This window comes from Molothrus ater, chromosome 3, assembly GCF_012460135.2.
Source record: "Molothrus ater isolate BHLD 08-10-18 breed brown headed cowbird chromosome 3, BPBGC_Mater_1.1, whole genome shotgun sequence".
Taxonomy (NCBI): domain Eukaryota; kingdom Metazoa; phylum Chordata; class Aves; order Passeriformes; family Icteridae; genus Molothrus; species Molothrus ater.
The window spans coordinates 3,404,332-3,421,688 of record NC_050480.2 but is presented as its reverse complement, the minus strand read 5'-3'; the positions used below and the strand labels follow the sequence as shown (position 1 = coordinate 3,421,688).

General features: G+C 44.0%; 1 protein-coding gene across 2 annotated transcripts in view; it reads left to right on the top strand.

The window, feature by feature from the left end:
- The window catches only part of VRK2 (VRK serine/threonine kinase 2), a 36,792-nt gene that overhangs the window by 17,206 nt on the left and 2,229 nt on the right, over positions 1-17,357 (top strand). For both annotated transcript variants that reach the window (XM_036381196.2, XM_036381197.2), the window contains exons 8-13: positions 957-1,089; positions 10,330-10,450; positions 12,198-12,256; positions 13,413-13,594; positions 16,555-16,728; positions 17,021-17,224. In XM_036381196.2, coding sequence (XP_036237089.1) covers positions 957-1,089; positions 10,330-10,450; positions 12,198-12,256; positions 13,413-13,594; positions 16,555-16,728; positions 17,021-17,224 — 873 coding nt within the window. The remainder of the gene's footprint in view (positions 1-956; positions 1,090-10,329; positions 10,451-12,197; positions 12,257-13,412; positions 13,595-16,554; positions 16,729-17,020; positions 17,225-17,357) is intronic.

Here is a 17,357-nt window from a genome sequence, read left to right as displayed (position 1 = left end):
TGACATAATTAAATAGCAAGCGAGTGCCAGGAAAGTTTGTTTCAGGACTTTTTTAGGATAAAGTATTTGGTAGCTAAAGAGGAAAGATGTTTTAAATAAGATGTTTTTCTTTATCATATAATAAGATTTAGTCGCAGTGATCTCTATGCCTTCAGATGATTTTCAGCTTTTGCCCCAAAAATCCGTGGATGGAATGGTGATTGTGGCACTATGGCAGTATACACAATTTAGGCCCTATTTTTTTTCCTCATACATTGATTTAACTCCATTTGCTTCAGAGTAACTGAGAGACCACAGTTTGGTTCTGTGTCTTTTTAAAATACTTTCTAAATTCAGGGGTGGTTTACTGGGTTGGGGAGAGCTGGTTTGCTTTGTTTTAGGCCTACTTTCAATAGTTCATGTAGGAAGTTAGTGACAGTGGCATTCCAAAGGGCTGGATTACAGGTGGCCGGTGCCCAGCAGCCCTGGGGCACTGGAGCCCCATGTCCAGTCCAACTGGGAAGCTGCTGCCCCTTCCTCTGGCTTTGAAGGTGCACAGAAGAGTTGAATGGGAAGAGTCTCAGCTGCTGGAAAATCCAAATGGGGAAGGGAGTGTGCCTGCTTAAGTCAGGGGAGGAAGGGGTCCCATAAGCAATGTGAGGCTGCATGAAAGGCATATTGCTGTTTATGATGTCTGGATGCCCACCTGGAGAGCCGAGAGCTCAGGAACAAAATGAAATGACTGAAATCCTGCTCGACTCTGAAATAAGATAAGAGTATAGTAGTGGAAGGATTTAAATGGGGAGGGCAGCTGTTATAGCCCCCAGTTGTACATATTTTATCCTGAGGCACCATTTGGTTTAATAAAATTTAGATCTAAGGCTGTCCTTAACCTATCAGTTTCTTAAGACTTAATTATAAAGGTTATACTTTCAAAGGACAAAAGCATTATTCATTTGTCTGTTCATGTCTTCCAGGTTTATCTTGCAGATTATGGACTTTGCTACAGATATTGTCCCAATGGGAACCACAAACAGTATCAGGAAAATCCTAGGAAGGGCCATAATGGGACAATAGAGTTTACCAGCATAGATGCCCACAAGGGAGTAGGTAGGTTTCTTTTTTTTATTTCAGATGAGTGATTATAGAATGAGTAATCAGGCTGTGAGTGCTGCTGTACACAGGAGAAGCAGTGATGGGGATTGCTCAGCCCCTGGTGTGGTGACCTCCTCGTGTGCCTGGGAATGCTTCCCCAGGGCTGGGGGAAGGGCAGCAGGAGGAGCCCTGAGAGGCTCTGCACACACAGCACTGGAGCAGCCCAGGACAGCCCTGAGAAGAGCTCAACATCAAACTTCATTGGTTTCTGTTGGGAGGGCTGGTTTGTGCTCGCTGTGCCCTGCAGAGGCAGGATTTGCTAATGCTGCGTTGTCAAGGAAAAAGCTTTGGAGTCTGCACTGTCCTTTAGGGAGAGCTGTGGCTGAGTGTCACCATCTGTGTTATGGGAGGGTATTTCAAGATGACATTCCTTCTGCAAGGAGAAAAACCTTTTCTGAAGCCATAAAGTGTTAACTTTCTGAAATCTTTTTCCAGTAGCCTTTCATATATCTTACTTATTTAAACTCACTTTGATGGTATTGGAAACACATTTGCAGGTAAATTACATACATAGTCCTTTTATTGGATATTGATTGTACTGCCTTGCATTCCAAGGCAGACTTAATTCAACAATTCCCTAATTAGTTAAAGTCATAACCTATGTCTTGTATTCATTTACCATTAATTAAACCTTAGCTGTTTATTACGCTGCAGTCCAAATCCAATAGCAGACCCATAGAGCCATGGAAAAGGGACTGGGAGGTCAATATTGAAAATATATGGTGTAAAGTCCCACTGATGGCTGCATTGTTCACAATCAATATGGTCAATGCAACACAACTTTCTTAGTTGCTATGTCAGCAAGACAAAAAGTCAATTCTAATGTTATGCTAGTGAAAAAAATGGTGATTATTGAAAAACTTTGACTCTTGCTACAAAAGAGTGTTTTTGTTAACTTTTCTTTCCCCTTTCCCCTCCTTCACCCCCAAGATCATCTCAAGCAGGAGGGATGGTTTGCTGCTGCCAGCCTGGTGAGCATCAGTGTCACCAGAGATAACTGCAGGAATTTGTGCTTGTTAATAGCTGCTGAACTGTTACCTTAAACTAATACTTTCTAACGAGTTTTAGTTGGCACAAACAACTGTATATTATTGCTTTTTCTATTAAAAGGACCATTGACCATGTAATGTAGAGGGTCTTGATAATTTGCTGGAGCTGTTAAAACCTGCAGTCGTTTAACTCTGGTCATTAGGAAAAATGAAATAAGACTGGCAAGTATTTCCTGCTAAGACAACTGCACCATTTCACCTGCTAGAAAATATTTTGTGGTGAGGAGAGCATCTGTTTTGGACTCTTCTGGCCTTCCCAAGTACCCAGGCTGTTTTCTGGAGACCTGACTCTGCCTGCTTTGCCTGGTAGAGTGAGTGGTGGGGCTGTGCACTGGTATTTGATGTGGATGCTCTTTGAAGGGTAGGTGGAAGCTGGAATATTTGGGATTTGGCTGTTGGATAGTTATAGCAGCCAGTTTGGTAGGGTTTGTGGATGGGTATGTGATTACAGGACAGATAATTCCTTCTATTTGAAAGTGCACGGAAATTTTACAGACTTGTGTGACAAAAGGTGTGCAGAGGAAGTGTGAGGTAAGTTCTGCAATCTGTGTCTTAGATAACCTCCTCAAAGAGCTAAATGTGCTGGAATTTGTTAAAACCAGAGGACTCCACAAAACAAAATATTCAGAAAAACAGTTTGAGAGAGCTTACCCCTTACCCCCTTACACTTGAAAAGTGTTTCCTTGATAGCTGCAAACAGAAAAACCACAGATTTTTTTTTTTTTTGTCCTCCTGCTGGAAGAGACTGCAGAACATGATGTGGGATCTGGTATGTTGCAAAGGATCCAAGCTCTTCACATGGAATGCCAGCTCTGACCTTGTGGTGGTGTCCTGCTTTTGTCTGGGGCAGAGTTAATTTCCCTGCCAGCAGCTGGTGCAGTGCTGTGGTTGGATTTAGGATGAGAATGACACTGACAGCACAGGGATGTTGTAGTTGTTGCTGAGCAGTGCTTCCCTTCAGTCAAGGACTGGTGAGTTCCCCGTGCTCTGGCAGCGAGGAGCTGCCCAGGGAGCTGTGAGGGACCTGGCCAGGACAGCTGACCTGGCCAGAGGGATGTTCCACACCTGGGATAACAGGGGCAGGGATAAACTGGGGGTGGCCAGGAGGGGCCAATCACTGCTCAGGTGGTGCTGAACAATTCTGTTGTGCATCACTTCTCTGTCAGGGAGTTTGTTCCTTTCTTTACCTTCCTTTTCATTATTATTATTATTAAATTTTTAGTTCAAGTATTAAGCTGTTGTTGTTTCAGCTCATGGGTTTTAACTTTTTTCCCTGATTCTCCTTCCTGTCCCTCCAGGGAGGTGTAGGGGGTGAATAGTCTGTGTGGTACTTTAATTGGTGGATGGGGTTAAACCACGACAAACAGCCTGAATCCATGAAGATCAAACTGCCAGAGTTTCCCCACTTGCAGCAGAGCTCTCCACATCCCAGGGAAAATCTGCATCTGCAGCGACTTCTGTTGGAGATTGCAGGGGTTCAGCAGGCAGAACACAGCAATGGGTTCCCCTGCTCTCTTGGTGTGAGGCTGAGAGGCACAGAGGTGGTTTAGGATACTGAAAGACTTCCAGCAGCTGGGGCAAAGGGTTTCTTTGCTCAGCAATCTCCTGGATTCCCTGCTCATGGTGCAGTCTCAGCACAATCTCCTGTACAAAGTGAGGTGGGGTGTTCTGAAAAGTCTTTAAAGACTGTGGGCGAATGGAAGGTGCAGAGACAGCCTTCATTCTGGTGTCACCCAGCTTTTCAGAGTGGAGGGCTTTGTTATTTCAATGCTCCTGGAATATAATTCTAACTTTTAAATGTTATTTTATATAAATGAAATCCTTTCCAGAGGGCATTTCCTGCATGTGTGTAGCAACATAAGTATTTCAGCCCCCCTGAACAGCATCAGTGGCTGTGCTGAGCCAGACAAATGAGAACATTTTGACTTGTTCATGAAGCAGCTACTGAATACATGCAGTGATTTGAGGGACATGCTGAAGCTTTAACAAAATTAGGAATTTGAAGCTTTCAAAAGTGCCTCTTGGCAATACTTGGAGCTGATACCCTCCTTGCACAGAGCCAGTCAAATGCATTCCCTTCCCAGTAATTTAGGTCGATGCTGGATTTTCCATGGTTGAATGGAGAGTTTAATGGGAGGGTATTCCCCAGGATCTTCATGGAGCTCACCAGGTGTAGAGTGTGCAGTGCACTGAGATCCAGGAAGGTTCCTACCAGTGGCCACTGCAAGGAAACACTCTGGGGTAGTGGGATTGGTCTGTGTTCTTCTGACAGCCTCTGGAAAGGCCAGATGTGATGTGGAGCTGCATCCTTGAGCTATGTTTGGAGTTCTCCTGGAACCAAGCAGAGCCCAGCCTGGCCTCTGCCTCAGGATCCTACCTGCACCATCAGCATTCCTGGATTTGTGGCAGGATCCCATCCCAGCCAGGGTGTGGGTATTTGAAATTAAAACCCTTTTTATTCTGATGCAGATTTCTGATGCAGGGCACAACTGCATCATTGGTTTTAGTGTCTCATTGGAGTGTACTCACTGTATTCATTTTTAAAGACCAGCCTGTATAAACAGTATTGCATTTTGGTTTGTTGATTGATAATTAAGGAGAATTATATCTATACTCAGTGTACATTTAAAAAGTTGTTACATAGTTAGTGTTAAAAAGTAATATTTGGATCAATGCCTCCTATGGATTTTTGTAGATTTTCTCCTCACTGAGGCATGCAGTCAATACCTAATTTCTCTGGAGATTTACTGCACTTAACATATTGAGGTTCTTTTAAATACTCCAGTCCTGTGCATTGAGTGTGTAAGCCCAGTTTTAATTTGCTATCATTGATGAACATAAGAGTATGAAGTATCTATGCTGAATTCCCTCCAGCATATATTTGTGTTTGCCATCGATTCCAAGCTGAGTCCTCTCCCTGCTCCCAGCATTTCACAGGAACTCTGAGTAGTGGGGCTGTCTCTTGCATCAGTAGAGACCCCACTGAAGTCTGTGCAGGACTGATCTCTACATCTGCAGTAGTCAAAGCTGCTTCCCACAGGAGTGGGGACTTTGGGCAAGTTTCTCTGTGCCCCTCACAGAGGTTATGAGCTCCTTGGGCTCCCTGAGCTCCATCAGACACTGGGTTTGTCCAGGGCAGTGCCAGCCTTGGGCTGTTGGCAGGGCAAGCCCTGCAGCCCTTGTGCTGGATTTCCCCACTGCTCAGTCAGAGCTGTTCCGTGGTATTAAAAACACAGCTCAATGCTTGGCCATTTTTCCTGTTCTGCTGACTAAAATATGTGCAGGGTTCATTTTGTGAGGAAGGATGTGCAGGAATATAAACACCTATGCCTGGAAACACATTCTTTGGGAGCCTGCTTCCAGAGAACAGAGCTCTGAGTGCCTCTGGATCAAGAGGTTGATTTGGCATCTGTCCATGCATAGTTAGGATTCAGAGGGAGCCTGCAGGATTTTTTTCTTTTTTTTGTCGGTCAAATGAATTATTGATCTGCTGCAGTTTGATATGTGTTTCCCAAAGACTGTGTACAGGACAAACTGTAAATCCTAAATAATAAAAGGAAAATATAACCAGTCTGGCGAAAAATGGGTGGAACTTTGCAGTGGGAAATAAATAAAAAGATGCTTTAGTTCCTGAGAGTTGGATTAGAAATGTGTGCCCAGCAGAGGAGGGAGCAGGAGGTGGTTGTGAGTGAAAGAGAGTCACTAGCAAGGAAAAGATTGGATGGGCTTCTACAGCCACCTTTGGAAGCTGCCAGGAATGTTCAGAAGAAGCAAAAATAAGAAGAGAAGCATTTACAACTCTGTCACATCTGAGGACTGTGCCTGGGAAAGGGCTGTTGTTCTCTACTCCAGGAATTCTGACAGGTAGTGAATCTGAGCTGCTTGCCCACCCCTACTTGTCAGGCCCTTACCTTTGTGATTCTTTTTTTCTGCCACGCAGATGTGAAAGAAGAGTTAAACTTCTGCCACATGTTGTCCTTACTGCAAGCCTGGAACCTTTTGCTTCCGACCAGGTACCGGCATCTCCTGCCACCACCACTGTATCTGCCACCCTGATCTCGTGGTGACATTGCCTTGCACCTCCCAGCCTTCCCACTCCATGAGCTTGTCCCCATCAGAGCAGAACCCCAACCCTCTTTCTTCCAGCACATCCCATTCCACCAGTCCTGATGATTCCCCCCCCAGATAGCTCTGCCATGTCCGTTCATCCCATCAAGTGTGTATCTGTAGGGTCCCAGTTTGGGACAGTGTCCCAGGCTGGCACAGGAGGTGTCCCTCTCTGCCATGTCACACACTGGCTTCTCTGCAAGAGCTGTGGTGGTGCCATGGAATTTTCTTTCCAGCAGTCTGTGGTGGTGGTTTTTGTCAGGGAGTCCTTTAGCAATGTGCCAAGCAGGGCTGGACACAAGGAGACCAGCAGTGCTGGCTTTTGCCCTGTCTGAGGCTGGATAACTCTGTGGAATGGCCTCCAGGCACTAAAATGTATCATTAATTCAATGCATTTCTCTAACCTCTTCTGTGGAGCCACCCACTATTCCATTGGTCATCATCCTGCTGCAGGGAGCTCCTCAGACTGGCCAGGACCTGGGGGAAGGAATACTTCCTTACCTGCTTTTTAGGGTTTTTTTTGTCTTCTCATTTCTCCTACTCCTAATAGAGGCACTGATTTTTGTCAAGTCTTGTATTTGTCTGGCTTTTAATCATCTCAGCCTTGAGTAAGTTATATCACTTTGTGATTTTTATCATTATTTTTATATTTTTATCACAATTGCATTTCCCCACGATCATGTTAACCCTCCTTTCCTTTATGGGCTTTTGCATTGCTAGCTGTGGTGTGAGTTCTCTTTGCTTGTGAGTTACCATGAATTGGTGTCCTGTAATGCCAGTGAGAATTGGAGGTGCTGCTGCACATCCATGCAATATGAGCAACCAGAATGATGAAAAATGATTTTCATGTTTATGAAAAGCTTCTAATCCAAAAAAATCACTAATAGTGAAATTATCACATAACAGTGCTAATTAAAATAAGAGAATATTTCACCTGTCACTTGTTGGATCTTTACAAAAGGCTGGAGACAATCAGCTAAACAGAGGCCATAGAGAAACCTCCCATTTTTAGTTCTGTTTCAGAGGAGTTCCTGGGAGCAGTGGAGTTTTGAGAGCATATTGTGGCTGTTGTGATATCCCTGATCTATTTGGAAATAATAGTCTGAATATAAATTAGAGTGGAGATAGCTGCCAAATTCAGTGTACAGAGATACATCATCTATTTTCTTCTAAGGTGAATGGCTTCAGTTATTCTGAGTTATTGGAGCCTGTGCCTGTGTGTTGAGTATATTTGTGGTATATTTAAAACTCTGATTTCATTGATGTGGTTGTGAGTTCATCAACTTCAGTGAAGTTGTTTCTGATTTATCTTGGCAGGACTGAGAACAGAATCAGGCCTTAAATCTCCAAATTAAAAAATTAAACTTTAAAGACATTGTGAAATAAAATACCACCAATATGTTCCCATTAAATACTATTTCATATGAGACTAAAATAACAGTAAAAAAATCCTGTGAGTAGAAAAGCAGAAATCAAACATCTATTAAAAAGAGAAGAAAAAAAAAGCAAGTTTTTTAGCAGAGAAGTAAGAATTTGATTTAAATAAGTACTGGTTGGAGTGTACACTCTTGTAACTGTGACAAGTTATCAAGCAGAATTGTTTTATTTTCACCTGGCTGTCATATTTAAAGTGAAGGCAGATTGATTTCTCTCCGTTGATGTTTATCAAGAATTCCTGTAATCTTCAATTGTGTGAGCAGATTTATTTTTGCAAGTAAACGTATCATTGAAATTTATCTATTAGTGCTGGATTTGACATGAAAATCTAATAATTCCATTGTCCATAGATAATACTAACTCGTTAAAGATTAATCAATTACTTTTTAACACGAATCTAAATGATTTAAAAGCTTGAGGGATTTCTCTTATATGGAGCAGAAGGAAATAAGCAAGTACAGGCAAAGAATCAAATGCTGACATTTTCAAGTGGTTCTACAAAACCCCCTTGTAAATGTCTGTATTTAGCAGCCCTTGTGGTGGCCTGGGAGATGAAGGGATGGGGACTGACTTACTGTCTCCTGTGGAACATTTCCTGCTGCTGCTGGGCAGAGGTGCTTTAGCTCCACGGACCTTTTTGTTGTCCCTGTGCCCGCTGTGGCTTTGGGCAGGTGTCAGCCAAGGCTTTTGCTTCGTTGTGGCTTTGTCCCAGGAGCTGCAGGTGAGAGGGAACATCATTAGTCATGGCCTAACTGTGAGGAAACTTTAATATCTGGGATTGTTTTTTCAGAAAATGACTTTTTTTGGGGTAACTTCTGAAATCTGATTGGTTTGCTGTTATTATAAATACACATCAATGAATTCCCCCCCCCCCCCCCCATGGAAAAAAGCTGTTCATTGGAATTCTGACAATTTTCCTCAAAAGGCTACTTTCTGTAGCCTCTCTCACACAAACAGGTGCCAGAAAGGCATTGTGAAAATTAGAGGATCTGCAGTCAAAAATGCTGGCTTATATGGATCGAATCTGGAATTGCCATAATGGAAAAAAGAGTTGTGAACACGTGTGTGTGAATGGAATTGTTCCACAGTTACTGGGAGATTTATGGCCAGAGAAATCACTACAGAACAGCAAGTGGTAGAGATTGTGTTTTTATTTTAATATGGGAGCCAAGTCTTGCATTAGGACGTTGCTGAATCCAGGGCAGGAAATAAACGACGCCCAAGGGACAGCGCAGCGGTGTTGGATCCAGGGCCTTTAATAATCCTGAGCCTAAGAGCAGTTAAGATAGGGAATGTATAAAAACTAATCTGCTGCTTTTACAGTAATGTGTGTACAGCAACGAGGGACAGTTATGATGTGTTGGCACCGTGGCTTTTAGCAGATGACTTCTTAAATTAAAAGATAAGTTCACCGAGTGACTTTCTGGAATTTATTTAATGAAGGCCCATAAAATATGATATCTGTTTACAGCTGGATTAACAGCACAGTACTCAGCTACTGGTCTTTACACTGGATAAAAAGTGCCAAACAAGTCTGAACTCTCCTTTCCTTCTTGGAAAGCACAAACTCATTTTGGAAAAGCATAAATTTAACTTGTACATCTGTCTGTCTTTAATCATGACAAGCAGTTTCTGGTTTTGTAGATTCCATGTGGTTTTGATGTGCAAACTGTAAGCTGCAAGTCAAAGAAATCCTGCAGTGCTCCTGCTTGTTCAGTTTTAGGAAGTTTGGTTTCCTCTGGGTAGCAGCAAGCACTAGCAATTCTGTTGATATTGCACTTTTCCCCTCCCTCTTTTTCTAGGAAAAGCCAATCTATAGATTTAACTTCAGTTTATCTGCGTAAATGATGCTCGGGGATGGGGTTAATTTTTGATTTAATTTTGCCTCCTGTATCTGTGTCTGCCTGGGGTGTGCAGAGAGTAAGTTGTCCCTGAAATAAGTTCCTTTTTGGAAGCAGCAGAGGGAAGTTCACCCAGGACTTTGCTGAACAGCGAGTGCACTTTGGGCTGTGCAGAGCTCGGCAGGCGCTGCTGGAGCCGGGAGCAGGCTCTGGTGAGTCAGTGCACACTAGATGGCACTTTTGTCCCAGCATCCGAGTTCAAACGGCTCCACGGGAGAACAGGAAAGGCCATCAGTGTTTAGTCTGCTCTCACAGAGTCCCTGCATGACCAATGTGGACCCCATGGACTTCCTGGAACATGTGTTAGCAATTTAGCAGCAGACATTTATTTCTTTGTTTTACTGCTTGGCTCTTTGAGAAAGTGTTGGTACTCAGTTATGGGCTGTCTGGATCATGTCAGAGGCCATGGGGATCAAGTCCATGTGACAGACCAGACTGAGGAAGGATGGAGTTGGAGGAGGTGAGGAAGCTGACCCTCACTTGAGCAGGAACAAGTCACTGCCTGTCTGTGGCCTGTGGCCAAATGCCGGGGCAGTTCAGGTCTAATACAGCTGAACAAACAAAACACTTTGCCCATTTGGCTTCTTCATATTTCATCAGCACCAGTTCAATCAAAGTCTTTTCTATTTCCTAAGAAGAGGTTCCTATTCTTAATTGTATTTTTTTTTTCTCTTTCCCCCTCCCCCTTTCCCACATTTTAGCCCCATCCAGACGAGGTGACCTTGAAATCCTTGGCTACTGCATGCTGCACTGGCTGTGTGGGAAGCTGCCCTGGGAGCAGAACCTCAAGGACCCTGTAGCTGTCCAGAGTGCAAAAACAAAGTAAGGACAAACCCCCCCACACATGGACACACCAGCCTGGAGCCCTGCAGCATCCTCACTGCTTCCCAGCTCTGGGAAACACAGCTTTCCATGCTGTAGAACAGCACCTTAGGAGAAAGCTAAAACAATTTTCCTTAATTAAGAGAGATGTTGGAAGCAGTTAAAATGGGAACTTTATGTGCATGTCTACTCTCCTTTGCATGTTTATGTCTGTGTTGCTGTGAGGAGAGGATGGATTCCAGTGCACAGTACACAGGCATTTTGTCTGCTGTGTATTTTTCCAATGCTCTTTTTTTTCCAAGAAATCATTTGTAAATTAGCACGGGCCTTGGTGCACATACAGAAGGTTGTTGTGTGGTTCCATTAAACTTCATGGGCACTTTGTAGAGACCGTAGTACAAACATCTCGTGGAGGTTTTTCCACATGTGCACTCAATTTATTTAACTCTCTATATGATACTGTTTTTCAGATGTTTTTCTATAGGTTTTTAATGTTACATAAGCCTACTGCCATTACAAACAATTAAATTCCAAAACACTAAGGAGCTTAGTGAAAATCTTTCCTTTTTCCCAGCATGACTTGGAGCTCACTGGAGCAACAGTGCATCAGTGTTTTCTTCCTCTGCCCTCCCAGCTGGGACTGGAGGGAGTTAGCTGCACAGGGTACCTGTAGCAGCTCCACAGCAGAGGAGTTACCCAGAGCTGGAACATCCCAATAGCAGGAGCAGCAAACTTTAAAGTAGGGCAGGTCACAGCAGAGGTACCTGTGGGGCTGGCTGATCCCCGAAATCGGCGTGGGGCAGGGGAGGGCGGCTGCAGCTGGGGATGTTGACACCCTCTGCTGTGTTTAATATTTCCCCTTTAGAAGTTCTGATCATTACACAGCCCCCTGCAAGGTAGCACTTATACAATTCAATGGGAAATCAATTTAATCAATCAAGCTGCTCCAGTGATTCTTCCCTTTCTATTAACCCTTGGATGGATCACATTTCCAGGATGCTGAGAAAAAGGAGGCTTCAAGGAAATGCACAGAAAATTACACAGATTCCACTTATCAGTATCTTCTTACTCTAATGAATTGGAATTAGGTATTTTGCCCAGGTTATTCCTCTTATTTGTCTTAATTTTCAGGTTCCTCTGGGTGCTGGACTGCCCAAGATGAGGGCTGGTGTTATTCCTGTTTTTAGGAATTGATGCTGAGCTTCTTTGCTGTTCCTGTTCCTGGATGGACAGGAATTCCACCTGTGGCCCTACTTTTTATGAAGCATGTGGGACTTTGGGTGATGTGACCTCCCTGTCCCCTTGTGGCCCTGCCGTGCCTGGGTGTAACTTTGGCAGCCATGTGCTCCATGGCAGAGGGGACCTGATGCTAAATGATAGGAAGGCAGAGCAGAACTGCTGCTTAAATTCCAAAATAGAAATTGGAATCATCAATATGAAATCAGAACAAGCCATTTGGCTCAAAGGGCTTTTGTTTTTCCTTCTAGAAAGCTTAAAATATGTGCAAAGAAAAACCTAAAGTGCAGTTTTAGGTGTCAGCCTGATCTTGGTGAAACCAGCTGTGTGCAAAGAGTTAAAAATGGAGCTGGTGAGGGGAGATCTGGGTTGAAAAGCAGTCCTGTGAATCATTAGCTATCCTGGAGGTCCACTCCCTTTGGAGCTGAGACTTGCTGTCTTCCTAAATCCCAAATGAGGAATCACCTGCTCCAAAAGCGCATTAAACTGTTGCACTCTGGTGTTGTTTCAGACTTATGGATGAGCTCCCAGATTCAGTGCTGAGGTGGGATTCTCCTGGAAGCAGCTGCAGTAAGTGTACTTGCACCTGTACCCTCTGGCTCTTCAGCCTCTTCCTAAACACAGCTCAATGTCTGACTCTGGGGGGGAGCAGAAGAGAAGGAAAGTAACACAAATTGAACAAAGTCTTTGAAAAAAAAGAATCTTGCTCAGTCTGTGCTGTATCCCATGGAGTGACATAAGGGATCTTGGCCATATGTAATCCAAGGTGTTGGGAAGCAGTGACTATCTTGGAAACAGAAGTAGCTGTTAGCATGGAAATAGTAAGCAACTGTCTACCAAAGGTTTATTGCTCATTGCTCAGAGTTTGAAAAAGCAAATGGATGCACAGTTTGTCTTGTCTTGTTTCTTCCTTCCCTGAAATACAAAAGTAACCCAGGGAAAACACCAAAGGTCAGTATCTAGTTTTGATTTACTCCATTATTTTCCTAGCACTTTTGTATTGGAATTACTGGAATGCAGTTTGTATTAGGTGAAATTTATTCATGATGTGTATACATATTTAATAAATCTTTCCCGCTGGGATTTGACCAGATGCTAATATCTGGTGTAGCACTCCAGTTTTAGGATACACTTGGGTCTTCAACTGAAAGAAAAGTTTGAACCCCCCATATGTTTTTCCTACTAGCATTATTTCTGCCCATTCAATGGTTTCCCTGTTTTTTGAACCACTTGATGGAAAAATGTTGCTGCTGTCAGACTGTTTTGGGATGCAATCAGAAAAACAATAGTAGTGTTTGAAGTAAAAAAAAAAAGTTGTATTTTTCCAAAACATTCCCAGTATAGTATTTATGCAGATTAAAATAAACTGTTCAGAGTAATTAATATTTAAGGGGATATTGTGGTCTATCAAAGACTTTCCTCTTTTACACAGAACTATCAATACTTGTTGGTAAAATGTTTTAAATTTTATCCTTGGATAGCTGTCAGTGCTGTGGGAATTAGTGCATGAACATAACAAGATGGAGCACTTCAAGTCTGCCTTGTCTATCCAAGTCTGTCTTTTCCTTTTCTCCTCCCAAAAAGACAAGACATTGTCAGTTCTGTGTTTTGAGTGTGCCTTCAGCAGAAATTGTGTTGTCTCGTTTGGCATCGGTGTTGGAATGAGATCCTATCTGAACTTCTGGGGTTGTACTCAGTGAAATTCACACTCTGATCTGCTCTGCAGGTGAAATAGCCAAGTTTCTGGCCTCTGTTTCTGGCTTAGCTTATGCTGAGAAGCCCAAGTATCACGTGCTGAAGAAGATCCTGCTGGATGGGCTGGAGTCGAGCGGGATGCGCTACGATGGCCCCCTGGAATTTTCCACAGCAGCATGCGCGCGGAATCACCTCGCTGCGAAGGTGTCCAGGGTGAGTGAGACAGCTCTGGGAGCATTCCTGACAGCTCCTGCCTCTTGCCTTCCCTCTTGCAGAGGAGGAAATAGTTAAAGCTCTCAAAATGAGACTGACACAGCAGTTCTTCTGCCTTAAATACACTATGTTTGTTAATTCCTGTTTCCCCTGGCTTTGCTAAAAAGTGGAATGTCAACCCTCAAGGAGGAAGAACTGCCATGAGTCCTTTTGACCCACAGGCTCTCACTTCAAAGCAGTAGGTCTGTGGAGAATGATTTACTTTCAGGATAATGGGGAAGTGAAGGACTTTGTTCACTAACATCTTGAAGACAGGCCTGAATGCCAGGTTTTTCCTTCGTCCCAGATTAAAAGCAAAGTTACCTTTATTAGTGCCAGCATTTAATTCATTTTCTTGCTTTCAGGCTGTTCTTTGTCATTTGCCTTTATCCTCCTGCAGCCCCAGTGTGGAGATGTTCCTGTGGCTTTAGCTGTGCTGTTGGTGTGCACTGGCACAGGGTTTTCCAAGTGACACAGCTCTCCTGTGCTATTTTCCTGCAGTGCTCTAAGTTAATAAAGCCCAGCTTCCCTAAGCAGAGAGGGAGGTAATTAGCAGTTTTGCTGGGAAATGTCAGTCCCGTTGTTCCTGTGGAAGTGCCCACATGCAGCAGCCCCGTGTGGGGCTCTGGGGCGTGTGCAATAAGGTAGGGTCAGGGTCCCATCCATTTTTAATATTCCTGGTGAACTTTGGACCATCACAAGTGTACGTGAGCCAAGAATGCAGGATGCAAACTAATGTGACTGATAGGCTGCGAGATGAATGGTGATTCAAGTATCAGTGCACAGATGGTTCTGATTTGCTGAGTTTTGTAGCTGCTGCAACTGAAGACATAAAATATCCTTCTAGTCATAAATTAGCTCTTTGGAAGCAAAACCTTGGCACCAGAGCTTTACAACCTTCAATTAGTAGGGAAAGAAGTATTTGAATGACTGTGGTATTGACATCTGTAGGCCTGCATAGTAATCATTCCTAATAGAAGAGAATATCTGTTTGAGGGGGTTTTGCATGGCTAATTAACCACCAGTGAGAATATGTAATTTTTTCATGATCTCCTGATTGTCACCTTTCTCTCATGATACAATTAGATTTTATTGTAGCAAGTGCCTCACGAACCAATTGTCAGCACTATTTACGTATTGTGGAAGGCAGAACAAAAGTTCATGTTTAATGAAAAGGTACTGGGTTTTGATCTTGGTAATTACAGATACTTAGTTTAGCACTTTTATTGACTTTTCTGGTTTTACCCCCTTTTTTCTTTTAACAAAACCAAAAGCCATTTTGGTGACTGGACTTGTGTGGCTGTGATGGTGACCACTGTGCCCTCACTCATTTGAGAAGTTCTTTTAAGCTTGCACTGTTTTGTGAACTGACTCAGAGCATCAGGTAGCTGTTAACTGATCTCCAGCTGATCCTGCTGGATCTCTGTTTCACAGGAGTCTTTGATTTCTCAAGAGTCAGACACTAAATAGTAAATCTGTTTCCTTCTTAAGCCTGGTCAAAAGCTCGACAGTCTGTAGCATAAAAGATGATTCCAGCCTTGCAGGCTGCAGGAGCTGTTGCAGCACTGGATATTTGCAGGTCACAGCCCCCTGGAAAATCCCTGGCTGAGAAGTGAATGATTATCACCATTCCTGTGCTGCAGGATTCAGTGGGATTGGGTGTGATGGCCAGGAACAGGATCAGGGGGAATGCCTGGTGTTACTAAATCTTGGCACCTGTCAGCACTTTCTCAGGGAAATCTGTAATGCTGAGTGTCTCACTTCTTGGAACAGTGAGAACACCAGGATCACCTGTGTATGACTGCAGCCTGTTCCTTCAGCCAGTTCTGCTGCTGACATGAGCCCGTTTCCTCTAGGCACTCGCTGCAAAACAGCTGCAGAAAGGCAATTTTAGGGTTATCCAAAGGATTTAAGGAGTACTTAAATACAAGTAGAGAGGGCAGGTAACTGAATTCTCTTGAAATTTATTGCTATTTTCAGCAAATGCAATGTTTCAGTGGCCTGGTGCACTTGGGGCTGCAGCTCTGACAGTGCTGGGTGACAAGCAGCTCTTCCCAAAGCATCTGTTCATGGCACTGCCTGGAGTGATCCTAGGCCTGACTCTTTTCATCTCAGTGTTCCCTTTCCCTCTCTCCTTTTCTTCACCAAACACTTCTCCTGTTGAAGAGACAACCTTGGAACAGTGGGAGCCACTGCAAACAAGCCACTGTCTCCTCACTTGTGGCTTGTGAGCAGGATCTGACTCCAGCTGATCTGTCTGATTCCTCCTGAACCGCTTTGGTACACAGGAAATGAGGGGATTTGGGGTTAATTCCCTTCTGAAGAGCTATGAACACCTGTAACAGGTTCCTGTAGCATCAGCTCCTTGATGATGTGAAGAGGATTGCATGGATTTTAGGATATTGCTCCCTGTGTAGAATCTGAATCTAATCTTGAGGTGGCATAAGAAGTGTAGCAGTGGCTATATCCTGATTCTTGGTTCCAATGGCACACCAAAGATAGGTGATAAAATATTATTTGCATTAATTCCCATATTTGTTTACCACATTTTTTTGCTCTGGATAAATATTTTCATTTTTTCCCCCTACAGTGAAAGTGCCAATGTTGGGGCAAAAGGAAAGTGGGGTAAAAGTGGGTGGAAAGCCAGGTCACTGCTTGCTTGATCTTGTAGAAATCAGACTAAAAAACAATTGCATTAATACCAACCTGTAATTTCATTAGGATGAAATATGGTCATTTTTAGATGTAAACCCACTTACTTTCTCTTCTGGAACTTTAAGTGAAAACTTGGGTTTTGCTGTAAGTCCTGTTTGGAAAGTGATGCAGTTGTTCAAGATGTGTATATATGGTGAAGATCATTCTTTTTCTGTGTGAGATCTGGACTTTTTTTCACTGTACAAAATGCTTACTGTGCACCCCAGGTTCGCCTCCCAAAGCCTCCAGCAAAACCAGCTCAGCAGAAGGGAAAAAAGCCACAAGGTGAAGAACCTGCCTATCACAACCAAGTGTGTGTGGGGGTGACAGGCACACAGCTCCTGGAAGAAGGAAAGCCAAGCACACGGAATAGGAGGCGTCCCCAGGCAGAGCTGCAGCAGGTGAGGATCTGGGTGTGGCAGCAGCACCCTGCTCTCCCTGTTCATTCGCTCCATGTCCATCTCGTGGGGTGGGTGAGGAGGAACAGGGCTGGAAAAGAGCCACGGGCTCTGTCACAGACTCCAGGGGCTGGCAGAGGCTTGCTGGCTTCCAGTATTCCAAAGAGGAACCTGAGTCTCTGGTAGCCCAGGGCATAAGTGCCAGCAGGCCAATGCCTGACCTGCCCCAAGCCTGGCACCTCCAAGTGCTGGATCAGGACCTGGGCTAGCTCTGAACTCACTGAATTCCTTTCAGCACACACAGTTACTCTCTGAACCTCAGTGGGCTCCCTTGCCCAGGCCTTCCCTAAAGCCAGAGCAGCAGAAGGAGGACATGGGGCAAGAGGACCACTCCAGCTACCTGAGCAGGCCCCAGACCCGGGGAACACGCCGGCAGTTCCACGTGGAAGAGAAGCCACTTCAATTTCACACATGTCAGGAGCCTGAGCACCCAAAAAAGGTGAGGGGTTTGGTGTTACCATACAACAGTCACAGTGCCTTGAGAAGGAAAGATCAGCTTTTCTAAAAACAAGAGTTCCAAAAACCCCTTGAGAGCTCAACTATATGTACACAAACTCTGTTTGCCACGAACA